We start from the raw sequence: 25,958 nt of genomic DNA, 5'->3' as shown, positions 1-25,958 counted from the left end.
ATAAGGCATACCAGCCTGTTAAAATAATTTAATATCCTTTGAGTTGTATTGATGTATTAGATAAAATAAAAAAGTATATAAATATATATCAAAACAAATAAGAATTAGAGTAAATTACATTTTTCGTCTCTAAACTTAGTTCGTTTTTCACTTTTCGTTCTTAAAGTGAAAAAATAGCACTTTTCGTCCCTGAACTTCACACTTTTTTCACTTTTCGTCCCCGCGATAACGGCTGTTTATTTTTCTCTGTTAAATTTGCAATATTTGTTAGTTTTTTTGTTCACTTTTCGCCCTTTCCATTTTTTCCACTTTATTTTTCATTTTGATAATTTCATAATTGCCCAGCGATGTAGAAATCGTATAGGAGTAAGCAACGATTCTCAAAAGAAACTATTGATTGAGTAGAGTCAGTATCAAATAATACAAAGAAAGCACGAAACTCTATGAACACATCGAACAAAACATTAAATAAAAGTACAATTAACACGATTAATAAATAAAATCAAACACATAATATGTCCTTTCTACCAATGTACTAAAATACGATTGAGGTTTTCTCTAGGTAACACATGACACTATATTTAAACGACGCATGTCTCTTTTAGGCTATACTTAATTAAACTTTTTTTTACTTTTCAAAATAGCATTAATAAACAATAAATATTCATACTTTTAGTATTATTAAAAGTATTATTATATTTATTATGATCATATTTGTGATTTGCAGTGCCTCGACAGAGAAGAGGCCCTTCAAATCATGGCTGAAGTCCCCACGAAGGGATATATCACAGAAGTTGGTTTTTATTTTGACTTGAAAAGCACAGGTTAGGCAATGAGTTGCAGTACACGAATGAAGGTGGGACTGGAATGGGTTGATAGAGTGATCTGGGGCATTATAAGATCCCCGTATGAGACTCGACGTCGATCAGCTCGATGACGAAAACGACGGGTGACGTACGGGTGACGAACCGAGTAAGTAAAAAAATAAGAGTAGCCTTTCATCCACATTGTGCAAGGCTTTCTGTTATATTCTTACAAATGTGATCTCCATTACTGATGGAGAAATCACTTCCTGGGTCCAAAGCAGTGTAGTCTTTCCTGGCCAAATCAAGGATTTGGGGCTTCTTGTTACGCTATTTCACTATAAAAAATTAAATATATATATGTAAGTTATTTAACATTTTTGATTATTGAATTTTAAAAATCATCAAACCAACCCATACTTATACTATAGTGTTTTTGTTAAGTATATTGTGTTATCTAACTTGCGATATATATATATATATATTCTAGTAAGTATAAGTATATAAAAAAATGTAATATGTCTCTTGCTCCTTTTATAAATACGATTTATACACCATTGTACAGTTAAGAAATTATCAAAATGAAAATAAAGTGAAAAAAATGGAAAGGACGAAAAGTGAACAAAAAACTAACGAACGTTCCAACTTTAACGGAGAAAAACTAACAGCCGTTATCACGTGAACGAAAAGTGAGAAAAGTGCGAAGTTCAAAGACGAAAAGTGTTATTTTTTCACTTTAAAGACAAAAAGGGTAAAACGTGTCAGAGACGAAAAATATAATTTACTCTAAAATTTTTTTGACTATACTAATCGGCTACTCCGGATCGCCGACTAATATTTCACGCATCTATATATATACATCCTTATCTGTCGAATTTTTTGTACGGATGGTAACATTTGTAATAGGGTTTGTGTTTCTAGTGTATCTTTGAAGAAAATTTGTAAAGATAGGAAGTCCGGTGTTGTAAACACCGGGTTTTGACAAGTCACCCCAAGATCGGTGTTATCATCGCCGAACTTCGATTACGTGGCCTTTGTGGAATTAAGTCCGGTGTTTCAATTACCGGACTTCAACTTTTTTCTTCTAAGTCTTTGTTTGTGGGGACCAGTGGTGGTGTTAGAGGTCTGAAAAGGTTGTTGGATGGAAACCACGACCACAGTGGTGGTAGGCTGGTGGTTTTCGAATGAATGATGAAAATGATATACATGGATAGTTTTGTAATATGAATTGGAAAAGTAGTCACATGGGTGATGGGATGATATTGTGTTGTCACACCCACAGCTTTTATATAGTTTTTAATTTTTAATATTTTCTATTAAAAACAATTTATGTAGTTACATTTAAAATAGGGTAATGATCAATCTTCCTAATTGATTAGTCTAAAAATCCTCCAAATTAATAGAATCGTGACATGTAGAAATTCAGGGGGTGAGATTAGGAAAGAGAATTAGCGGATTACATGTGTTAACAAGTGGATATATTAAAAGGATTTTTAGAAGGATTGATTAGAAAAATTTATCATTTTCCTTTAAAATAATATTATAAGACATCTCCTTATATGGGTCGTCTCGCTTTGGATTCGAGAAGTGTTGGGAAATCCTTAAAGGTTTTTCAACCTTTTGGAACGACCACGACACAAATAAATAACCGTGGGTGGATATGATGGATTTGGATGACGACGGTGAGCCATCACAGCCATTTGGTCAATAGCAAAACCTGGGTGTTGAACAATTGTTTGGAGATGACCGATTAGGAGACCACCGGGGCGTAATGTTAGCTGAAAGTTGTCCCAAGGTAGTGACGAAAGATAGTGACGATGAAAACGATGAGGATGATGAGGGCGACGAGTAGTTTGTTTTAGTTTTCATTCGTGTTGGTTTATTTAGTTTTCATTTGTGTGTTTTCAATAAATTGTGTTGTAATTCTTTTTTTTAAATAAATGTTGTGTGTTTTTTTTAATTTAATGTGTTTTTTTATATAAATGTGTGTGTTTTAATGTTAAAGATATAGTTTGGTTAAATTTATTTGAAAGAAAATGATAAATTAATTGATGATATGATGAACAAGTCCTAAAGAAGCTTGCTTATAAGCATGAAGAGTTTTGAGGGAGTATTGAGAGAAATCCTGTTGACGTGGCAGTCAGGACTTCCTAAGACTCTTTATAAGGAGAGAGGCCTACTAGAGGGGACAAACTTAATATGAACAAAGTTAATATCATTTAAAGTTTAAATTTAATTTCTTCTAAACGCATTAAACAATTAACATCAGTTAACTTACATTAAATAAAATTAATAAAAAGAAAATGAATTGGTAAGCATAGCACAACTGTTGTCCATATATAAAGATTTTTTTTTCCCTAGTAAATCCTCATCCTTTCAAATTCTGCTCTTCCTTTAAAAACTCTTTTTCTTAAACAAATCCCCATAAATAAAAGAAAAGTCACACATGTAATGGTGGTGTTTGCTATTCAACGGAAAGCGATCTGAAAATTGGAACAGTACAACTACTGGTAGTGGAGACCGGAAAAAACCACAGCAGCGGAGCCTACACGTCATCAGTCATCTTCATCGTCATCCACCAGACCGCCACCACTAGCCTACCACCACTGTGGTCGTGGTTTCCATCCAACAACCTTTTCAGACCTCTAACACCACCACTGGTCCCCACAAACAAAGACTTAGAAGAAAAGAGTTGAAGTCCGGTAATTGAAACACCGGACTTAATTCCACAAATGCCACGTAATCAAAGTCCGGCGATGATAACACCGATCTTGGGGTGATTTGTCAAAACCCGGTGTTTACAACACCGGACTTCCTATCTTTACAAATTTTCTTCAAAGATACACTAGAAACACCAACCCTATTGCAAATGTTACCATCCGTACAAAAAATTCTTATCTGTCACGTAGCTCAAAACAACACTTCTAATTAAAATGCAAATGAACATCATGTTTTCTAGTCACTTGCTCTTCCCCATACTACCACCGCTAGTGATTCTAATAATAATCTTGGTTCGTACTTTAAGATCCAAGGAAACGTCTAGTCCTGGAAAAGACAAAAACATTCCACCAGGTCCATATTCATGGCCTATTTTAGGCAACCTTCCACACATGTTAAAAGGACCTCATATTTACTTCACCGAGCTAGCCCGGACCTACGGTCAGTTATGCTCGGTGAAACTTGGCACGCATTTGTTCATCATTGGCTCGTCTCCCGTGGCTGCTACCGAGATCATGAATGCCCATAACAGACTCCCTACTTATAGGTACAAATTTATGATATAAATATATAGGCATATATATATATATATATATGTTGATAGTTAATATATACGTAAGCATTCGTGTTGAAATTATTATCTACGGAGTATTAAACTATAGAACTTAACGTTTGTGTTTAGTTGGCATCATTGAGTTTGTAACCCTGCATAGACCATCGGTGGATCTTATCATTAGTTTTGTGACAATATAATTTTCAAATAAAAATTATTTTCATTTAAATTATTTGAGGTTTATTTGAAACCTGGGTTCACAATTCTAGACATTCAGGGTAGTTTAGGTATAAAAATAGGATATGAACAAGTAACAGAAATGAATGTAAGTAAAGTAAGCACCCAATGCCGTTTTTTACGGGTTTTGGGTCGCAATATACCTCGATGGTGTAGGGGAGGTCAAGGTATAGTATTACCCCTACCATAACGGTGTAGAAAGGCTGCTTTCATGTTTTATCTAAGATTGGAAAAGGATCTTCAGTCTTGCAAAACATTACAGAACTCTTGAACTCTGTCTCCAAAGACAAGGGTGGTAACCACTCTTATTTAACCTTGTTGGTTTTTAAAAACAAAAGTAGCAGAAATTAATGTTTTTCTTTAACTGTGTTGTTATGTCTGGTGAACAATTATTTTTGGGACGGATAGAGTAATTATATACGAAAATTCTTTAATGGATTCGTCACACACTACAGGTGGGTGCCTAAAGCTGGTCAAGATGGTTTACAAGAGTACTCTCTTATATGGGCCACTGAGTGCACGGAACTATGGAAAAATTTAAGATCATTAATCCGGACAGAGTTATTTTCGGCTAAAGGTTTAGAGTCGCAGTCTTGTATAAGGGAAAAAAATGTGGACAAAATGGTGGAATTCTTAAAAAGAAAACAAGGGAAACTTGTAAATGTTCGAGAAGTTATGTTTGCTACGACTGTTAATATACTTGGTAACATTTGTTTTTCGGAAGACTTTATTGGCTTAGAGAGTGATGAGAAGGAAAGTGAAGGATTGAAACGAGCACTTTATCGGTTGATGAAACTTGGAACTACTCCAAATATTGCAGATTTTTATCCGATATTTGAAAGGTTTGATCCCCAAGGTTTAAAAAACAGGACAGCAGAGGCTATGAATGAAGCTTTTAGTGAGTGGGAACATATAATTAAAGAGAGAAGAGCTAAAAGAGAATCCGGGAAATGGGTTGATTCGGATGAACATGATTTCTTGGACACCATGCTTGGATGCGGGTTTTCAGATCTTCAGATTAACCAGTTAACTGTGGTATGTGGTTCAGTTTTATAATGTTTGTACCTTTTTAACTCCTGTCCGCCCGAGTTCTATGTTTTGAATATGTATTAATGTGCACGTAACAGGACAAAATGGGTTGGGTCAAGACAAGAGTGGCTCGATATATGTCATATATTGAATATTGTATAAGGTGAATATATGTGCATGTAACAGGGTGACAATGGGTCAGGACAAAACAAGCATGGCTCGATATAGTATGTCATGTTAGGTTGATCTTAATTATCATTTTTTATGCAAGTAGTTGAAATGTCAAATATTATGACTTGTATTATAATGTCTAAAAAAGTTAATATAATTCTTTGGAATAAAATGATATGTTGAGATCATATATATGTGTCAATCTACAGTTTCTGAGAATTTGGACCTATTGATTTTTGACTAGTTCAACTGTTATGTATAAACAATATAAGGCCACTCATATCAGACTTATATCGATACTTGTTTGGTTGTTCTTACAACTTTTGTTTTTATAGGAACTATTCTCAGGAGGAACACATAGCACGGCTTCAACGATAGAGTGGGCATTAGCCGAGTTGATCAGGAACAAAAAAGCGATGTTCAAGATCCGAGGGGAGCTAAAGAAAGAAATTGGTTCAACAATGAACATCAAGGAATCACAGGTCTCCAAACTTTATTATTTGCATGCTTGTGTTAAGGAAACGTTAAGATTACACCCGCCGGCACCACTTCTACATCCACAAGCAATCTTAGAAGGGTGTGAAATCTTGCATTATACTATCCCTAAGAATTCTCAACTAATAATCAATGTTTGGGCAATGGGACGTGACCCGAGTCTTTGGGATGACCCATTGTCATTCAAACCCGAGAGGTTTTATGAGTCTAATGTGGATTTTAAAGGGCAAGATTTTAAGTTTTTACCTTTTGGTGTTGGAAGGAGAATGTGTCCAGGGTATCCATATGCTATTAAGCAAATACACCTTATGTTGGCTTCTTTAGTCCAAAACTTTGATTGGTTTCTTCCTAATAATATGGAAGATCTTTCCAAGTTAGACATGAGAGAAAACTTTGGCATCATTTCACAAAGGAAAAAGCCCTTAATGGTTATCCCAAAATGCAAATGTTAACCTTCAAGTTGACTAGACGGCTTAGCGGCATGTGGTTCGACCAGAGCGCAGGCGATCGAGCAGCCGGAAACACGGGTATAGAACTTGAAGGCATGATCCATCTTTGTATCGTTTAGTAGTTTCGAATTACTTAAGATGTTGATTTGAGTAAGTTGTAAGTGGAATAAGTTATCTATGTAAATTAGATTGTGTAAGCTATTTCTTTTTTTGGATTGTGCAATTATATATTTTTTCTTTTGTTGGAATATGTTTGTAAAATTAGTTTAGCTATATTCTAGAGTTTGATTTGAAATGTTATTATACTAAAATCAACAGAGAAAATCAAAAAACTTATCATACATACAATCCATCATACAATGTTAAATTCAAACGTATGCACATTTTAAATTTTGCAGGAAAAAAATTATTTTGTTGTGGTGACTATAGAATGACAATGAAATTCGAAATCCTTATCTGCCTTGAATAAAGGAGTTTACTAACTATAATTTAGTTGATTAAGCTGTTAGGGGTTGTTTGATAGGATAAAAGGGAAATGGAAGGAAATGAGTAAAAAAAACTTCCTTTGTTTGGTAGCATCGGAAAATAGAATGAAAATGGATAAACGGGAAAGAATTTCATTCTCTAGAAATTGTAGAGAGTTTGTGAGAATAAAAAAAAACTGTTTTATTTTGATGATGTTATATGTATTCATTTTAATTATAAAATAAAATTTGTATTTTTATTATATTCATTCTCTGTTTCTATCAAACGACGAAATTTGTTGTTTTCAAATATTTTTTCTTTTCCACTATTTTCATTCTTTTTGTTTAGGTTTTTGTGATTTTCTTTTAGCAAAAAAAAGTAGAGAGATTCTAACAGCCCAATAACATTAAAAATTTGAGATCGTAGGCTCCTAGGCCCAAACAATCTGGGGCCTTAGGCGATCTGCTAGCCAAAACTAGCCTTGATGGCATGTGTGAGAGACGAGGTATATCGAAAAATAATCAGTGTTACGAGTACCCACTTTATTCAATGGTTATCGAATGACTATTATTCGGAACATAATAATAAGCTTTTCATTTTATGGATTAGCCTTGAGTCATTGATATGAACGGACTTTGGTGGTATTTGAGGTGCCGTGAAGTAAACTATATATTTTTTTATTTGTGTAGATACCATAAAAAAAATTGATTTTTAAAATTGAAATGGATACACCATACACGCACCTAGTTTAGACATTTTGTGAATCGAATGGTATGTCTTAAGTCCGTCACGGCGTCACTAGTCATCGAACCATCCAGTAACGTGAACTTCTCATCTTTCTTTTTTTCCTTTTTCTTCTTTTTTTTTTTTTTTTTACGTAATTACCTATTATGCAAATGCCTCACTAACTTTTAATTTGATATGTATAGTAAAAAATGTTCGTACTAATAACTTAATGACGACTTTAGGAGTAGTTCGGAATTAGTGGTGTAGGATCGAAGAGTTTTTACCACTTTCCTTTAATAAAAGGAAAGCAAGTTTATTCTAACTTTTTAAAATGTATCTCTTTACATATATAATTTTTTTATTTTATCTAGACTCTTTTATAAAATTTATTGGGTTTGTTGGAAGTTTAAAATTTTTAGACATACAAATTTACTTATTTATCCCTACACACCTATTATTTTTTACCATTGCTCTTCCATATTCTACAGCTATGACAAACACCCTCCTCTTTCTCTCTAACTTTTCCAAAAATCAAAAGTCAAAAACTAGGTGATCGTGACATGAAAACTTTGTCGATGATATCCGCCGGGAGTACCATGCTCATTGTTATTTATTTATTTATATAAACTTTGATAAATTTACACAATTAATCTTTCATTTGTTACAAAAGAGGCACGCCTCCATTCCATGTCATTAGCTATATGTAGGGTGTTCCAACTATTCGATTTATGATTTCTTTAATTTTTTCAATTTGATAACTATGAAAGCTCAAACCGAAAGCCATCCCAAACCAAATTAATCAGAAATAAAATAAATGTGGTAATTTGTTCGATTCAAACCCTGACGTGAAACACAAAGTCAAAGACATTACCAATAAATCATCGTCGCGAAACATCAAGTCAGGGATGGTATATTGCATCATCCGCTGTTTTTGAACTAACTTGTATTGAGGTTAATTAAACTCCAACTATAATCGGTGATGCAACACACAAATTTTTCCATTTTTTTTTTCACATAGTGAATTTATGTTAGAAAAACAACACGGTGCATTTGGATTCATCATTATTTTTCTTATTTGATATACATGTAAAAATTATAAATTATACTCGTAATAGGACACCGGAGTTGGAGCAAGGGTCACAAGTTCGAATCTCATCTCGAGCGTTATGGCTGGTCAGGTTTTCTTGGTGGGACGAGTTGAATTTACCGGGTGGGGCAGGCGGGCAGAGGGGATCGGGTAGACCCACGGTATTCAGTCTGGATACCCGTAGTCGGGCTCTAAACTGTTCTAAAAAAAACACAAGATAAAAAATAAATAATAAGAAAAATGCGTTACCCTTAGACTACACGGAGTAGCCCGTCCCCTGCCTTTTTTTTCGTGCGAAACGCCTCCGGAACGCCGGATCTCGGGCCCGGGGGGCGTTCCACTTCATTTGAAACCGAGCCCCTTCGCAATTTGAACGCGTCTCTTTTGCTTGGCATGTAGTGGTCAAACGCTTTGGAACTCGAAAAATGAATGAATGTTTGAATTTTTTTTTTTTAATCCGTATAGTCTTAACTTTATATATATATATATATATACATTATACATATCCTATATCTATCCATCTTCTTCTTCTTCCATCTTCTACCTCAAATTTTTTCTTTAAAAATACAAATCATCATCTACACACAAAACTGAAAATGTTTCCAAATCAGTGGAACCTTTTTCCCAACCAAACCGCGGGTAACACTCAAAGAACACCCTTCCAACCCAACTTACTTGATGATCCTAATCTTCACTAAAACCCGGAGTTTATTCAATCACTCGGTACAATGAACATTGGATCACCGATGACTCCGCCGGGAAATAGGACACCGTGGATTCGACAAGATAACTTTGGTTATAATCTTTCTCCGTCGGGTTTCGCTCAAACACCCGGGGGCATGTTTGGTAAAATTTATATATGTTTTCGGTTTATATATATATATATATATTTATTTTCGGTTTATATTTTTATATATATATATATTATTTTCGGTATATATATATTTATTTATATAGATATGGTTCAATGTTTATTTCTTTGTTTTTATGATTCGCAACGGATAATCAATACACCACCCGCGGGTTCCTCTTTCGAAGATTTGGAGGCGGTTCAAGAGACACAACCCGAAGTTAGTGTTTCATCTCCTCAAAAAGAAAGACGAAGACATCGAAAGAGAGACACCGACGAACCGAAGAAAATACCGTCCCAACTAAATTGGACGGAAGCGGAAAGCTTGGCGTTATGTCGAGCTTGGGTTGATGTTTCCGAAGACCCTAAATGCGGTATAGATTTATTTATATGTATTTATATAATTTTTGGTTAATATATAAATATATATATATTTATATAATTTTCGGTTTATTTATATATATATAATTTTCGGTTAATATATATATATTTATATAATTTTCGGTTTATATTTATATATATTTATATAATTTTCAGTTTATATTATATATATTTATATAACTTTCGGTTAATATATATATATATTTATATAATTTTCGGTTAATATATATATATATTTATGTTTTTGTAGCAAATTATTAAAAGGCTCGGACTTTTTGGTTGAAGGTTCAAGAAGGTTATCATACAATCTTGAATAGGTCGATGTATCGAGGCATTGAATCGTTACAGGGGAAGTGGCGAAAAATCCGGACTAGTGTCACCAAGTTCAATGCTATCATAACTCGGCTTAGTGGTTCGGGTTATCAAAGTGGTACAAGCGAACAGGATTTGATTAGTAATGCGTGTAGCGAGTATAATTCTCTAAACCCGAATTTTAATTTTTTTAAAGGAATGGCAGTGTTTGAGGAGGAGTTCAAAGTGGGAGGTTATTCAAACTATGGAGTCGATGAGTAGTCAAGGTGAGCCGAGTTGCATTTGACAGTTCGGACAGTTCGGGACAACAAAGTATGGGGTCAACTGCGAGGGTTGCATTTGATCTTAATGATACTGATGAGGAGGAACCGCAGCCACAACTGTCTAGGTTGAGCTGTCCGGTTGGGAGAGATCAGGCTAAAAAAGCCGGACGTGCAGGGGGCTCACGGAAGGGGAAGGCGGCGGCGGCGGATGAGGAGGTGTTTAACTTAGCGGTGGAGATGCGGACTTTGCAAGAACAGGGCAAGCAATACCAAGAGCTCGAACTTAAGAAGCTTCAACTCAAGACCAAAAAACAACGAAGCAGAGATATGGACTTATTGTTTAGGGACGTGTCTACTGTCCTGCCAGAAAACCGACCGGCTTTGCGAGAGGAGCAGGCTAGAATTCGTGCCGAATATGGATTTGATTAGTTTTATTATGTTTTTATTAAGTACTTTTAATTTGAATTTGTATTGTATTTTTAATTTGAATTTTAGTAAGTCGTTTTAATTATTCGAAGTTTTATTTACAATTTTAAGCTTTATTCTATATATAATTACATATATAATAAATAAATTACATATATAATAATTAAATTACATTTAATAATTATAAAAAAAATATTAAAAAAAAAAGAATGCCTTGGGGGCATTCCTCCACTCCAAAGGCATAAGGGAATGCCCCTTATGATTGATACACAATACGTGTCAAGCTTGGAGTACAGGAGGACATTCCCATAACCCTCTCCTTCTCTTGGGCTTACTGAGCCAGCGGTGATGATGTAAACAGTGAATAATTTGTCCCGTTTAAACAGAAATCTACCCCACTCTCTCTGTCTATCTATCTGTCAAAAAATAAAATTCCAATTCCCTTCCATTTAAACCCCTTCCTCTTCTCATTTCCTCTCCATAAATTACCAAAATATAATATATATAAAAAAGACTTACCCCCCTAAAAACACACACACAATCTTCACCTTCTTTTCACACACATAAAATTCCCATTTCATTTCACTAGCAATGATAATAAATGGGTAAAACAACAAGGTGGATCCGTTCATTATTCCGGCCCAAAAAACCCACCCATTCTTCTTCAACACCCGGGTCGGGTGGTTCCGGTTCTGTACGACAACAAACAAAATTCTCATCGTCAACAACAACAAAAGACGGCCTCTATGCTTCCGAAACATGTTCGTTAGACGCCAACAAACATGCCATTGCTGTCGCCGCTGCTACGGCTGCTGTGGCTGAAGCCGCCCTAGCTGCAGCACATGCGGCGGCGGAAGTGGTTAGATTGACTGCTGGTGGTGCCGGTGGTGGTGGTGGGAATAGGGTGTATTATGATGGCGAACGACGGCGGAGTATGGCGGCGGTGAAGATACAGTCGGCGTTCCGGGCTTATCTGGTGAGTTTGTTATTATACGAAATTACTATAATGTCCTTGAGAATTTGTTGAATTTACTATTAGGTCCTTAGATTTTTTTGTGGGAATTCGTTGGTACATTTAATACAGGGAGATGGGCAGTGATGGGCTTATCGTTTTTGTGATTGTGATGTTGATTTCTATTTTTATTTTTGAAATATAATAAAACTATGTTTTTGTTTTTGTTTTTGACAATATTTGCACATGGGCTATGGTTCTGGAATTTGTGGACGAAATGTCACATTTGTTTTGTTTTTATATTATTATATTATTTTGATGTTGAAAGAAGTTCTTTTATTTTTCTTCTTGGACGGGCAAATGGAAAATTGTGATTTTATACTATATATAGTAAAAATTTAGTTTTATTTTATTCTTATGATCCATGTATTCATTCATTATCAGAATATGAGATTACATGAAAATATAATAGAAAGCAATTAGGAAACAAGATTCATAGCTAATCTTTTTGTCTAGGAAAACCAAGACGTTTAAAAGCTACATTCAGAGTTCTTGACGTTATAACACTAATCCTGTTAATGTGCCCTGATTTACATGATGATCACAAAATGAATGGAACATATTAAATTGGGCTTTATGATACCTAGTATTAATTTAGCGCTATACATTGGGTACTACTGTAGTTTTATACTCTTTATTACAATTTTTAAATGAATAATACTTTTTACATTAGTTCCAAAAAGTATAATTTTTTTTATACAATAGTAGTTTAGAATAAGTTTTTACCCATTTCTTGATATATTAATTTGCTAGTCACTACAGTAAATATGCTCTCATTCTATGTTACATGAGCAGCTGGAGGTTGCTCTTCATGATATGTAATTTTCATTAAACTAGTCATAAAATTTTGATTATAAAATGACAAGTAAAATATTGCTACGGTTGAAGTATTTTACTTACTGATAAAGACGGCTTAGCCAATTAGTAACGTAATGAGGATTATATCAGTTATAAGGTTGATAGGTAACACACATTTGTCTGCTAGTTATGATCTGAGTATTGTTGTTGAATGTTTAGAAGTGTAAGCTCCTTTCTAATGAAATTAGGATTGGGATGGCGGAACAAACAAGTTTTCCTTTTTGTAGCAAGTTATTAAGCTACAATTACTTTTATATTGTTAGTTGTTAATTTGTTATTGTTATGTCACTTATGTGGAATTATTGGAGTATGAAAATCATCCCTGAACCTACCCTCATCGGATATAATGAGAGGGCGTGCAAACCTCATCTGTTTTACCTGTCTCGGCCTTTGGATTTACAAATTTAGATGCCAGTGGTTGATGATAGAGTAAGAGCCAGATAGCATATGTTGTCACCCCTTTATATGCTTATAGCTTAGTTTTTAATAATGTCTTGGAATAAATAAAGTTTCATGAGAAGTTTGCCATCACAAAAAAGAAAATCTAACTACAGATATTGACATGCTATGGATGGTGTTGTTTATGTAGGCTAGGAGAGCACTAAGGGCTCTTAAAGGGTTGGTGAAGCTTCAGGCACTTGTGAGAGGCCGTATTGTGAGAAATCAAAGTGCAGACATGCTTCGGCGCATGCAGGCCATGGCTCGTGTTCAGGCTCGAGCCTGTGCTAGTCGAGCTTCTTTGTCTACCTCACCACATTCAAGCACCAGATCCTCAAACTCACTTGCTCATCACGTAAGTTCACATTCTCCATCAAGCAAAAGTCACTACACAAAACTTGCTTATCGAAATGTACTTTGGACTGTTTTCCAACTTATAATACCTTTTCGTGATCGCTAATATTGGGAGTAGAATGCTCTTTGACTCGGTTCACTTTTAAATGTGTGAACAGAGATCTACACATGTGAAAAACTCCCTCATCCATGAACGATTTAAAGGACTAAATTGGTTGGAAAATTGGATGGACGATACATCTTGGAGCAGTAAACAATGTAGGCCAGATGATGAAAGGAGTGACAAGATTCTTGAAGTTGATACTTGGAAGCCTCGTTTCAACCCGAGCCCTAGTAACAAGTCAACTCTTGACTCGTCTTCCACACCAACAAAACCCTGGAACCCAAGCTCTAGACACGGAGCCCGGGAAGTATTACCATTGGGCTCAATAATCCATCGAGAAGCAGAAAAAATCCTATCAACAGCTGATAACACCCCACGGATGCGATCCCCTGCTTCTAGGCCCGGAAGTAGCCATAAACGAAGCCCATTTACTGAATACTCACGTAGCGTATTTGGTGAGTACCCAAGTTACCCAAACTACATGGCTAACACGGAATCATCACGGGCCAAACTTCGGTCACACAGTGCTCCAAGGCAAAGGATTCAGGTTGAGAAATCGGGTTCAACTGGATTGTTTTGGGATTATTCTGATACTCTCTCCGAGAGAGGCTTTCGAGGTTAGATTTTATTGGATTGTGAAAATGAAGTTTGTTATATTTGATTAGGTTTGTTGATTTGAGTGTTTTTATTGTGATAAGGTTGTGTATTAGCCATGGTGTAACTTAATTGGGATGATTTTACACGAAGTAATTTTAAGTGTATATGTTTTTATTCTTGAGTCTTTGTGACATTTAAATATTTTAACAGATTATGGTAGGGATGAGCTCAGTACGAATACTGTATCAAATCATATCGAAACTGAAAATACAACCAAATTCACGGTAAAATGGAAATGGATACCGTACAGAAAATGAGAATAACATGTCACTTTTTACTGGATTATGAAAATGAATCTTATGTTTGTTTTTTTTTTTTCCTGTTGTCTTACTTGATCTTAAAATGAAAATCAAGATTTCTGATTAATTATATAAAGAACTTTGGAACGTTATTTCGCATCAAGAATTTGCAATCTCACACTTTCCTGATATGATACCGCGAATCTGTAAAGCTGAACCTGTTTCGCAGTTTGTGACTACCGTGGCGAATCTGGTAACTATGCTTCTACAGCTGGTTCAATTAAGAATTTGAAAAGATGACATTTTAAAAGCTTCATAATGGAACTTTTTACTCATCCTCCATAGTCCATCAAGGGTCACGGATGTGATCCTTTACTTGCTTTCTTTCTAACTTGTGATTTTTTGCTTCATTTTGGGTCAAAGCATCATCATGCATCAGTTACTTTTCCACTTTATAACATATCATTGCCTTTAATTAGGATAAAAATACATGGCATTGTAATACAATGATGACATAAATTAGTGTGATTCGTGTGTTTTTAACCATCGAAAACATAACCTGGATGGTTTGACATATTTTTCTAGGGGCCCATAATAGTAATCCACTGTGTATGTATATTGAGAAGTGATATTCGTACCACTGTTTCTGATGGATGTATCATAACGTATGAATTTTAGAGTTGACTGTATAATTCAGCATTACACAAGTGTGGTGCATCAATCAAAATAAATGATACTAACATCACTTGCCATATATAATGGGAAATGATATATCTATATCAAACTTTTGCCATCTACAACAAAACATACATATTATATAGCACAACGTACAATTGTATAAAGCGTTTATTGTTGTGGATGACAAAAACTTGTTGTAGATTTATCACTCCCCATATATAATAAGCGGTTGTACTATAAGTCTAATTATATGTCAAAAATACAATGCTAGAATTGTTTTCTAGAGAAATCATTTGATACTTGTAACTTTTCATAGTTTCTTTGTCGTTGATACAAGTTTTTTGTAATAGTGAATAGATTACATATACATAATTTTTGTACTTGAAGAGCCTATGTTTTTTATGTTTTATACGGGACATATGAAATCCATACACATTTATTTTATCCATGTGAGATACCAATGCCACTTTGGTGATCAGAAAAGTTGGTTGGCATTCAAGCAAGAGAGAAAGAAGTCCCAACAGTTTGTCATGTCAGAAATGAACATATGTTATGTTTGATGTTTTCTCTTTTGAGAATTGATATTGTTATAATAAATTTTATCAATCTACAATAATAATTGTACATCGCATAATATAATTTATACCATTTTGTAGACGGCTAATTTTGTTATATAAATATCACTCTCATTTTCTTTTACAAATAAATCTTTTTGTGAATACGAAAAACAAACAAATCTTTTTTTTTATTTGACGTTTTTCTTTTACAACACAGACAAAGAGCATGATTGAGATGCTACATTCTTTTTGTCTTCTTTTTAACAATCTAAAAATGACTTTATGCATTACGAGTATTTAATAATGGATCCACCATCCCAAACAACCTTCTTTTGTATTGTTGACCATGTTTGCCAAGAAATCAGACTCATACACTGCACCCAAAAAATAAAAACGAGTCAAGTCACTTCTATTTTTCTTTTTTTTATATATTTTTTTTAAGGAGAGACAAATTAAGATCTATGTTCCTAAATCAGATCAATAATCCAAATAACACAAACATTCTTTAACAACTTTTTGTTTAGTGTAAAAAAAAAAAAACAAAAATTAATTTGTTGTGCACTTTAGTATATAAGGTCTTGTATATATAATAAAGGTTCTTACTAGTTGCAATCAGTGTTTGGATCAATTGTAAAGCCAAGAGAAACCCCACAAAATCCAGGCAAAGTAGCAATGGCAGTCGCATTTGGATTGTAACTTGTGATAACGCCCATCAAGCACATACATAGACCGCGCCTATTTTCATCAGAGTCACCAAGGTTATTTAGACTAGCCACTGCATCACAACAAGGGGACCCTGGGTACGGGTCTGGGGTACCATATGTCACGAAAGCAGAGCACGTTGATATGAGCGTTGTCACAGTCACACAGTCTACCGCCGCTGAGGTTTTTGAAGCGACCCAAAGCATCATAGTGACTAGTAACAAGCCGGCATTCAATGCCTTCAAAGCGCCCATTTTTAGACTATTATTTTGTGTTGAAGGCGAATGAAGTAATATGTGATTTGTTTGAATATGTATATATGGTGGTGTTTACATGATGGGGTTGTGGTGGGTTTGCAATCACGAACGTGTGCTTAGGGCATTAAGGTTGCATGAATCGTGCGATCACACAAACTGCACGGTTTAAGTTTGCACAGGGTCGAATTGTTAGCTAGGCGTAAAGACATATATCATAATAGCGTCGTTTTGACTAATTAGACAGTTACACTGATATTTTCAATGTCGCAATACTAATTTCTCTTCTAACCTCTCAAATTACTAATATATATATATAACAAGGTCCTAAATTCATTTCTAAACAAGTAGTCTGTTCTAACCTCTCAAATTACTAATATATATATAACAAGGTCCTAAATTCATTCCCAAACAAATAGGAACCCTTAGATGAATTTCATCTTTGATTGAGAACCATTAGATCAAATTATTTCATCTTTAATAAATGACAGTATTTATACTTATACTTTAAATGATTTGACAAAAAACCCCCTTAAATCATAAACCATAAATAATAATTATTATTATTGTATAAATATATGTACACGGAAAATTCCTTACGAATCATGGACCATAAACAAATAAAATAATATAATATTAAATTTTATGTAAACGATTGACCATATTTTTTTAGAGTAACTATTTAGGAATTATATTTATATCTATATTTGGATATCTTATAATTATATTATGGAAACTTTTAGATTTTTACTAATCTATAACTCTTATTAAAAAGAATAGACTCCCTGTTGAAAGTTACAAAGGGGAAAATGTCAAAATTACCCTTCATTAAAATAATATCTCCTAAATACGATACAACCCCACTCTAAATGAAACAAAAACACCATTAGTTCGTCAACCTTTAAAATAACTATACTAACCATTATATTAATTACACTAGCACGTTACCCGCTCAATGCGGCGGTGATCGTGGCGACGACGATGTGGTGGCATGTGCGACGGTTGGTGACAGATGAGACGTCGATTGGTGTAGATTATTGATATAAAGGGTTAATGGAGATATTTTAAAAGATAAAGGGTTGATAGTGTAACGTAATAATTAATGTTAAGGGTAGTGTAACTGAAAATATCTGAGTGCTAAGTGAAAATATTATATAGTTTAAGGGTAATAGATTAAAAAATTACATGGAAGGCATTTTAGACATTTTCCCCCATGTAACTTTCAACACGGGGGTATTTTCTTTAATAAGTAGTATAGATTTACATAGTAGCCCACACTACTCGTCGTCACTACCGTCAGTCGCCACCGCCGCCGCATTCGTGTGGGTACCATGCTAGTGTTACTAAAAAAATACACCATGCTAAATCTTATGAATTAGGAGAACTTTTAGGCTAATGAATTAGGATAATTAATAATTCTTCATATTCATCAAGATTTACATAATCCAAAAAACTATATTAAGTTCAAAGTTTATTAAAATCCAATGAGACAAAAAGACTATAATTTAAAAAAATGTCAAGTAATGAGTTTTTTTATTTCATAAGATAAACGACACAAACAAATATTAATCAAGTAAAATTGAACATTTTAATTGGTTGATAAATACTTAGGAAAATTATATTTTCATACATACTACATTTACGTCCGTATTAAATACACGGGTTGTTTATAACATTTTCAAGATAAAATTATTTGTTAATTTTGTAAATTCAGATGTAAAATATGTAGTTTTAGAAAATTTAAAAAAGTTATAATTATAAGACATTGAACGCATATAGTGTATTTCAACTTATGTAATACTCCCTCCATCTCACTAAAAGTGTTCAGTTTTGAATTTTCAAAGTCTTTTTTGTGCAACTTTGACCTTATATATTTGTTTGTGTTATATAAAATTTGATGAAAATTATATGAATTGATTAAGTTTTAGATGTGTTTTCATTGATATAACTTTCATCGAAAATTATTTAACACAACTAAATTTATTTAAGGTCAAAGTTATAAAACGAAGACTTTAAAAGGTCAAAATAGGATGCATGGGACATATGGAGTATTATGTTGTAGATAATATTTGTTTATATTTTTTATCTGACATTTATTGCGTATCATCACTTACAAACCAACTTTTGATTAAAAAAAAATAAAAAATAGTTAATAAAAATGTACGTGAGAATTATACTCTTTATTTTCTAATTCAAAACAATATATCAATTTTCTAGGGAAAAAAATGAATTCTTAAAACGAATTTAAAAACTAAATATATTGATTAAAAACTATTTTTGAGGTTAAGATCTAATTAAAAGATAGAGATTGACATAAAAATAAATGAAAGTTAATATACAATAGCGAGTTATTAGTTAATAAAAATAAAAAAAGTTATGAACTTAAAACATAAAACTATGTAAAATTCTTTGTTGCTTTTTGTTAATCATATTAAATATTGGAGATAAGATAAGAATTATATAGTAAAAATTTGTTAAATGATGAAAAATAGAAAAAGATATTCCAAGTTGATGGTAACATATAAAAAAGTTATAATTTAAGTATTTAATGAGGCTATAAAATGTAATTATAGATGTAAAACAAAAAAAATATAAATTAGTGATAAATTTTATATAAAAATATATAATAATTTTTGTGTGCGTCCATAGTTTTTATTTTTAATTATGAATTATGACATAAACAAGTTTTCATTTGATAAAATCGAGCTTTATAATTGGTTAATAAGTTACTATATCAGTTTTGTTTTAGTGTATATAAAGATAAAGATAAAAATAAAAGATAAATATATGTTTACTCGCGTATTACGTTTCGCTTAACAAAACTAAAAATTATTTACCTAATTAATTTAGTTAAAATATGGTAATTCGATTAGTATATATTATATTTTATTACATTATTAATACGAGTATATTAAAATATCTAGATATATGAGCGATTAAAGTTTTTTATCAAGGAATCAAAAGAAAACACTACGTCTCTAAATATATATAAAAAAGAAACCTTAATTCCAAAATAGAGAAGTTTGGACCCTTTGATAAAGTCTAACTTTTAGTTATAACCATTAGATCAAAACAATGATGTCATATACCTTTTTAAACTTTTTTAGATTTAATTTTAATTCAATAAACTAAATAATTTTTATTTCCCAATATAAATTTGTAGATATTATTTATTAATGTTATTTAATATATAATTATGGAAACTAATATTTTTTAAATTTTATATTATTTTTCATATTTAAAATAAATTTTGACTTTTTATTTAATAAAATTTTCTTTTTAATCGGTACGATACACAGATTGACATAACTTTTCAATAATTACTCAACGATTTTTAAGTTAATGAATAACTGGAAAAAAAGCAAATACAAATTGTATAATAAACTATCACAAATATGTATCAAAAAAATAGTTGTATGAAAATCGTAAAGATATTATCCATAACTTTAAGTTAGATTAACACATAACATTTGATGTATAGATTGGTAATTTAATTGGTTAATAAATTTTGTAAATAACTAAATTATTCAAACAAAACGTTAAAGCTCAAGTATAGACAATACAGACATATTCGGATGCATAAAAGACATCCAATCAAACAGAAACATTACTTAGCGAGACCTCTAATAGATAATGTATCCATTTTTCTAACTGGACGGTCACCGTTAACCACAATCTCAACGACCATCAATGTAACTTCACGTCTTTTTTAATGGTTCAATTTTTACGAAGTTCATCATGTCATTATATATATATATATATATATTCCCTGTGTATTACGCAGGGTTATAATCTAGTTTCATATACAACAACTACAAACATGTTAATGAATAATGTACTAATTGTTGTATATAAAATAAAAATTTTTTTTGTGAATTTATTGTCATCCAATTTTCAGGCCCTACTTGCATTATGTTGCAACCGAGTTTTGCTAAATGAAGTCCTAAGAGCTTTTGTTAAGGTACATTAATTAATTATATATTTATCATAAAATTCAAGGTGGACTTTTAATATGAAAATATACAATCTTTTTATACACATTAAGTGAAACTCTAACGGCTTTATTTAAAATTTTTCAAAAAAAATACTCGTAATAATTAAGAATGTTAGTTTATTTACTAGATTCACACCCAATTGTTGGTTTAGAAAATCCAAAATGAGCTAATTTGCATTTATAACCCAGTTAGTGCAATCATAATTCGTTGTTGTGGACCTAAAAGAGGAACACATGTTTTATATCTATATCTATACTTCTATATACTATCTTATAAAACATTTTATCCTTTTTGAAAATCTTAATTCATGATTTGAAATACCTAAAACACCTCTCTTCTTTATTCACTAATTTAAACATCCTTAACTAATATACCTATAATACCCTTAAATCTCAACCACACATTTTCTTATATACTCCTCAAATTTCAACCACTCATTTTTTTTTCTTTCCTCATAATCATTTTATTCATCTAATTTATTCAAAACCTTTTATCTTAAAAACCGTATGTCAATAAATTATAAAAATTGTATAGGTATTCTTAAAATTTCATGCTCTTTTATTAGAGATATCATTCGATATATTTTCGACGAATTTTTAAATGCGAGCGCGGAGCCCGTACGGATAAACATTTGACTATCACACTCTATAATTTATCACCTCCTATGACCTATCACCCCTATCATCTTACCACCGTAATGCGCGAACACTTTCCCTCGTTAATTTAGATAAGCCCATACTATACAAGTGAAGTCAAGGCTCATACAAACTTGGATATTCCTACTTTGGCATCTACAGCAGATATGAGCCCAAGTAGTCAGGCGTAAAGATAAGTTGATGTTTCGAGCTAATTTTTTCATCCGGTAAAAGTCTACGGAAGAAGCATTTTGTAGTGCAGACCTCAAGATATATAGTTTTCTCATATATTAGTATAGAAAATAAGCTCTGAGTACTTGCAACTGGAAAATCTTATATTAAATATCTCCATCTAATATACCTTTATTTACTAATTTGAACATTTCGATCTAATATACCTATAATACTCTTGATAAAATAATTTACAATATAGATCCCTCAACAATTAATAGTTTTGTCGCAAATTCTTTTTTGTGACCACTTTTTTGAAACGAAGTTTTTCGTCGTAAATTTCGTTGCAAAAAAAGAATTTGCAACGAAAATGATATTTTTTGCAACAAATAAAAGATGATTTTTCTTGTAGTGATTATCCTCTACAAAAGTGAATTTCAATTTACAAATTAGTCATTCTACAAAACAAAGGTTTGGATATGTAGGAAAGAATTTGCAAGGTAAAAGAATGTATGTAAATTTTGTTTCCCGGTCGTTGTATACAATATAATGCGCAAAATATAAACATTTAATAAAATACTAGTAAAATATAATTTTATTACGATGGTTTACTTTTATGAGCCAATCTAAAAGGTTTTATTTGCACTGGCATTACAAGAAATCAAACCTTTATAGATTGTCGGTGGCTCGGTTCAAAAAACCCTTTGGACTAGTTGACTATGAGTTAGCCTTTGCTATGTAAAATATGGATGGATGGTGGGGGCTAAGCACCCGTTAATCCCCCTACTGGCTCCGCCCCTGATTGTGGGTTGGACTGTTGGGTTGTTGCTTTAGTCAAGCCCTACTGCACAAAAAGGACCTACAATTTTATATTAATTTAGAAAAGTCCATACTATACAAGTGAAGCCAAGGCTCACACAAACTGTATCGGAAAATTAAAACAAGTATAGAAGTGTAGAGTAAGAACCGACAATTTTAAAAATAGCCATAGGGTTTAATTCAACTATTAGCAACAGAATTTTTGACAAAATATATAAAGAAAACAAATAATCATGTATATATATACTATGTTTAATTAGTAGTATATTTTTAGATAAAAAAGTTTGATTAAAAATTGCAATGGATCACTCTGTTTTGGGGACCCCCAAAACTGTCTTTCCCTGTGTTTCCTAGTCTATATAGGTCCAATCTCATCTGCTAGCGCATAATAATTTAACTAGTTAACTAAAATGATTTCATTAATCAAATTTATTACTAGAGGAGTTCAAAATGGACATGTTCAATTAATACATGTTAAGTATCAACCACTAATTTCTTTATCTTTTCCTTCTCCATCAAAGAACGTTCCTTGCTCTTCTCCGTCAAACACAAAGCTACCATTTGTCTTCCTTTTATATCTCTTTTCTTCAATGGATATATACCTCTTTTTTTCAGGTGATGCCCTCTTAAGGAATTAATCTAGAAAAAACCTCTAAACTTTTTATTTACCATTGCTCCATAGGGTGTGGAAGTGCATACCCTATGTATAACATAGGTCCGCCCCAAGCTCCAAGTACTTGCAACGGAAAAATCGGTCTGGAATAAAATCGGAATGCCTAAAATATGACTTTTAGTAATTTTTAATGAAATTTGGTTATTTTTAGCGGATTTTTAATGATATTTGGCTATTTGACTTTTAATAATTTTCATTTCTTATATAGTTGTGCAAGTACATCTTTAAAAATTTTATTGATAATTGATACATATATTGACCAATGTCACCATTAAAGAATGCATAATTTTTCAACAAAATTAAACTACATAAATTAACAGACTTCTATAGGACATTTACCCATAGTGTGGCATATCTCCACAGTCCCATCTCCCTTGAACATTTATTTTTTATTTAAAAAAATAAGTAGATCAGAAGCAGTACATTAATTTCATGTAAAACATTGATAAATGAACGTGAAGTCTTAAATGGATACCACCACATGGAGTTGATTAAATCTGTTTTGAGTTGATTCAAACCTTATATAGTAGTTGTACAGGTACTAATGCAATACAAGAAATTATGATATTCTTTCCAGTTCACCCCTTTAAAAAAGAAGATTGAAAAATAGTTTTTATTAAAATAAAAACTTTGTACTAAAAATGATCTTTTATAAAAGAAAATATTGTTTTATTAAAAAATAAATTTTATAAATAATACTTTTTGAAATATTAATAGTTTTTAATAAAAAATTAAATATTTAAAATAATTTTTTTATAGAAATAAAGTATTCTTTTATAAAATAAATATAAATATTTACAAAAAAAATATCAATGTACTTTGTGTAATTAAAAAAACAACAACAACAACAACCATAATAATAATAATAATAATAATAATAATAATAATAATAATAATAATAATAATAATAATAATAATAATTACATAAATGATATCTGGACTATCCACCATATTACTGGTTTCATACCTAAAACTTTAAAATTTATGGTAGTCATATCCCAACTTAACGGCCAAACTGACGCCCGTCAAGTCAGGTATCGTCCGAGTGAAAAATTGATAAGTTGGGGTATGATGAGAGTAATTTTAAAGTTATAGGTATGAAACCAGTAATATGGTGGATAGTCCAGGTACCATTTCGGTAAATAACCTTAAATCTAATTTGAGAATATCTTAACACCATGCAACATATCAAGCAGATCTTCAATTAGTGGAATAGGGAACCATCCTTCATAGTTGTCTCATTAAGCCTCCTCTATTCCACACACATCTTCCAAATATCATATTCTTTCTTTACCAACAAGATTAGAGTTGCAAAAGAGTTGTATTCATGTCTTATCACCGGATGTGTGTGGATTACAACATGAAGCTTAATGAGGCAACTTATTATAATGTATTTCCTATTCCACTAATTCAAGAGCTACTTGATGAGTTGCAGGGTGTGAAGATATTCTCTAAGTTAGATTTAAGGTTGGCTACCACCAAGTTTGCATGAACCAGATATTCACAAGACTTCTTTTAAGACCCACCTAGGCCACCATGAGTTCTTGGTTCTTCCCTCTGGATTAACAAATGCTCCTGCTACATTCAGCCTCATATAAATGCAACATTCAAGAAAATCTTAAGAGAGTATGCCTTAGTGTTCTTTGATGACACTTTCGTATATTGCAACACAATATATCCAAGATTTGGAGAAGGTTTTGGGTCTAATGCCAAAAAATTCTTTAAAAGTCAAACAATCTAAGTGTTGATATGTTGGTAATATTGTGGAGTATTTGGGTCATATAATATCTAAATATGGGGGGTTATTAGATACCTAGATCCGAATGTTTGGATAACATGTATCTATACATAATTTCTTATATGCTTGCTAAACGTTTTTACAATCTAACTTCAGTCTATTTAATCTATGATAGTCCTATATGTAAAACTGTCTTTGTAACAGTGAATATGTAAAGTACCTTGTAGATGCTATTTGATTCTTCTTTTCTATATATTCAATTCTTCATTTTGTAGGATGACTATAATTTGTAAATTACAATTCACTTTTGTCTCAATAATGAGTTTATCTTGAGTTGAATAAATATGTAAAATACCTTTTAAGATTGTATAACTGGTTATACTATAGAATATTTTATCAGGTTAAAGACCAATTCATACTAGACTCGCACTTATTGGTACCTCAACTAAATAACGTTAGGAACGGATCAAGACCCATCGAGCCAAATCGATGACTAGCCTCAGGCTTAGCCAAAAGGCCCGAAAGCATCTATGTAATAATAATTAAAGATGGAGTTTCCAGTGATCCTGCGTAAAAAAATGGTAAAGGATGGCACTATGGTCCATAATCGTATTGGATCCCCATCATCCCACCTAGTGACTTTGAAACAATTGGGAGGTTTTCTAGGATTGGACGGATAAAATAAGGGGTCGTTTGGTTCGCAAAATTTTTTTGAAAGGAATTGAAATTTGTTAAAAAATTAGAATTTGAAGGAATTAGAATCTGAATGGATTGGAATCTGATAAAATTAGAATTTGATTGGATTATAATCTATTGTGTTTGTTGAGTGGAATTGAATTGAATTCATGATATTAACTATAATAATAATAATAATAAAAATTGAAATATATATTTTTTAATTTGTATAATTAATACTTTTTACAAAATATAAAATATTATTAACTTTTTATAAAATAATACTCCCTCCGTCCTATTAAACTTGTCCATTTTTAAATTTTCAAAGTAAAACTCTACGAATTTTGACCATATATAATTTTAGCTATAGTTGATGAAAGTTATATCAATGAAACACATATCTAAAACACAATCAATTCATATAACTTTTATCAA

At 32.1% G+C, this 25,958-nt stretch overlaps 3 protein-coding genes across 3 annotated transcripts; 2 read left to right on the top strand and 1 right to left on the bottom strand.

Moving 5' to 3' along the window:
• Positions 1 to 3,194: 3,194 nt before the first annotated feature.
• Positions 3,195 to 6,703, top strand: LOC122585244 ((S)-N-methylcoclaurine 3'-hydroxylase isozyme 2-like). The gene is made up of 3 exons (XM_043757362.1): positions 3,195 to 4,068; positions 4,767 to 5,346; positions 5,847 to 6,703. The coding sequence occupies exons 1-3, from the start codon at positions 3,737 to 3,739 to the stop codon at positions 6,456 to 6,458; spliced, it is 1,524 nt and encodes a 507-aa protein (XP_043613297.1). The 5' UTR covers positions 3,195 to 3,736; the 3' UTR covers positions 6,459 to 6,703.
• A 4,733-nt stretch (positions 6,704 to 11,436) lies between these two features.
• Positions 11,437 to 14,501, top strand: LOC122584753 (protein IQ-DOMAIN 23-like). The gene is made up of 3 exons (XM_043756808.1): positions 11,437 to 11,941; positions 13,425 to 13,628; positions 13,786 to 14,501. Exons 1-3 carry the CDS (start codon positions 11,567 to 11,569, stop codon positions 14,350 to 14,352), a joined length of 1,146 nt encoding a protein of 381 aa, XP_043612743.1. The 5' UTR covers positions 11,437 to 11,566; the 3' UTR covers positions 14,353 to 14,501.
• A 1,467-nt stretch (positions 14,502 to 15,968) lies between these two features.
• Positions 15,969 to 17,001, bottom strand: LOC122586122 (putative non-specific lipid-transfer protein 14). Its single transcript, XM_043758230.1, has 2 exons — positions 16,465 to 17,001; positions 15,969 to 16,235 (listed from the first exon to the last, which is right to left on the bottom strand). Exons 1-2 carry the CDS (start codon positions 16,815 to 16,817, stop codon positions 16,229 to 16,231), a joined length of 360 nt encoding a protein of 119 aa, XP_043614165.1. The 5' UTR covers positions 16,818 to 17,001; the 3' UTR covers positions 15,969 to 16,228.
• Positions 17,002 to 25,958: the final 8,957 nt, after the last annotated feature.

Source organism: Erigeron canadensis, chromosome 1 (assembly GCF_010389155.1).
Source record: "Erigeron canadensis isolate Cc75 chromosome 1, C_canadensis_v1, whole genome shotgun sequence".
Lineage (NCBI taxonomy): Eukaryota > Viridiplantae > Streptophyta > Magnoliopsida > Asterales > Asteraceae > Erigeron > Erigeron canadensis.
The sequence above is the reverse complement of the archived record's forward strand: the minus strand, read 5'-3'. Positions and strand labels throughout refer to the sequence as shown.

Excerpts from the sequence above, each read along its gene's own strand:
- LOC122586122 (XM_043758230.1), bottom strand. The coding sequence starts at position 16,817 with ATGGGCGCTTTGAAGGCATTGAATGCCGGCTTGTTACTAGTCACTATG.
- LOC122585244 (XM_043757362.1), top strand. The coding sequence starts at position 3,737 with ATGCAAATGAACATCATGTTTTCTAGTCACTTGCTCTTCCCCATACTA. Across the intron at positions 4,069-4,766 it reads AACAGACTCCCTACTTATAG|GTGGGTGCCTAAAGCTGGTC; the intron begins GTACAAATTTAT and ends CACACACTACAG. Across the intron at positions 5,347-5,846 it reads AGATTAACCAGTTAACTGTG|GAACTATTCTCAGGAGGAAC; the intron begins GTATGTGGTTCA and ends TTGTTTTTATAG.
- LOC122584753 (XM_043756808.1), top strand. The coding sequence starts at position 11,567 with ATGGGTAAAACAACAAGGTGGATCCGTTCATTATTCCGGCCCAAAAAA. Across the intron at positions 11,942-13,424 it reads CGGCGTTCCGGGCTTATCTG|GCTAGGAGAGCACTAAGGGC; the intron begins GTGAGTTTGTTA and ends TTGTTTATGTAG. Across the intron at positions 13,629-13,785 it reads CAAACTCACTTGCTCATCAC|AGATCTACACATGTGAAAAA; the intron begins GTAAGTTCACAT and ends ATGTGTGAACAG.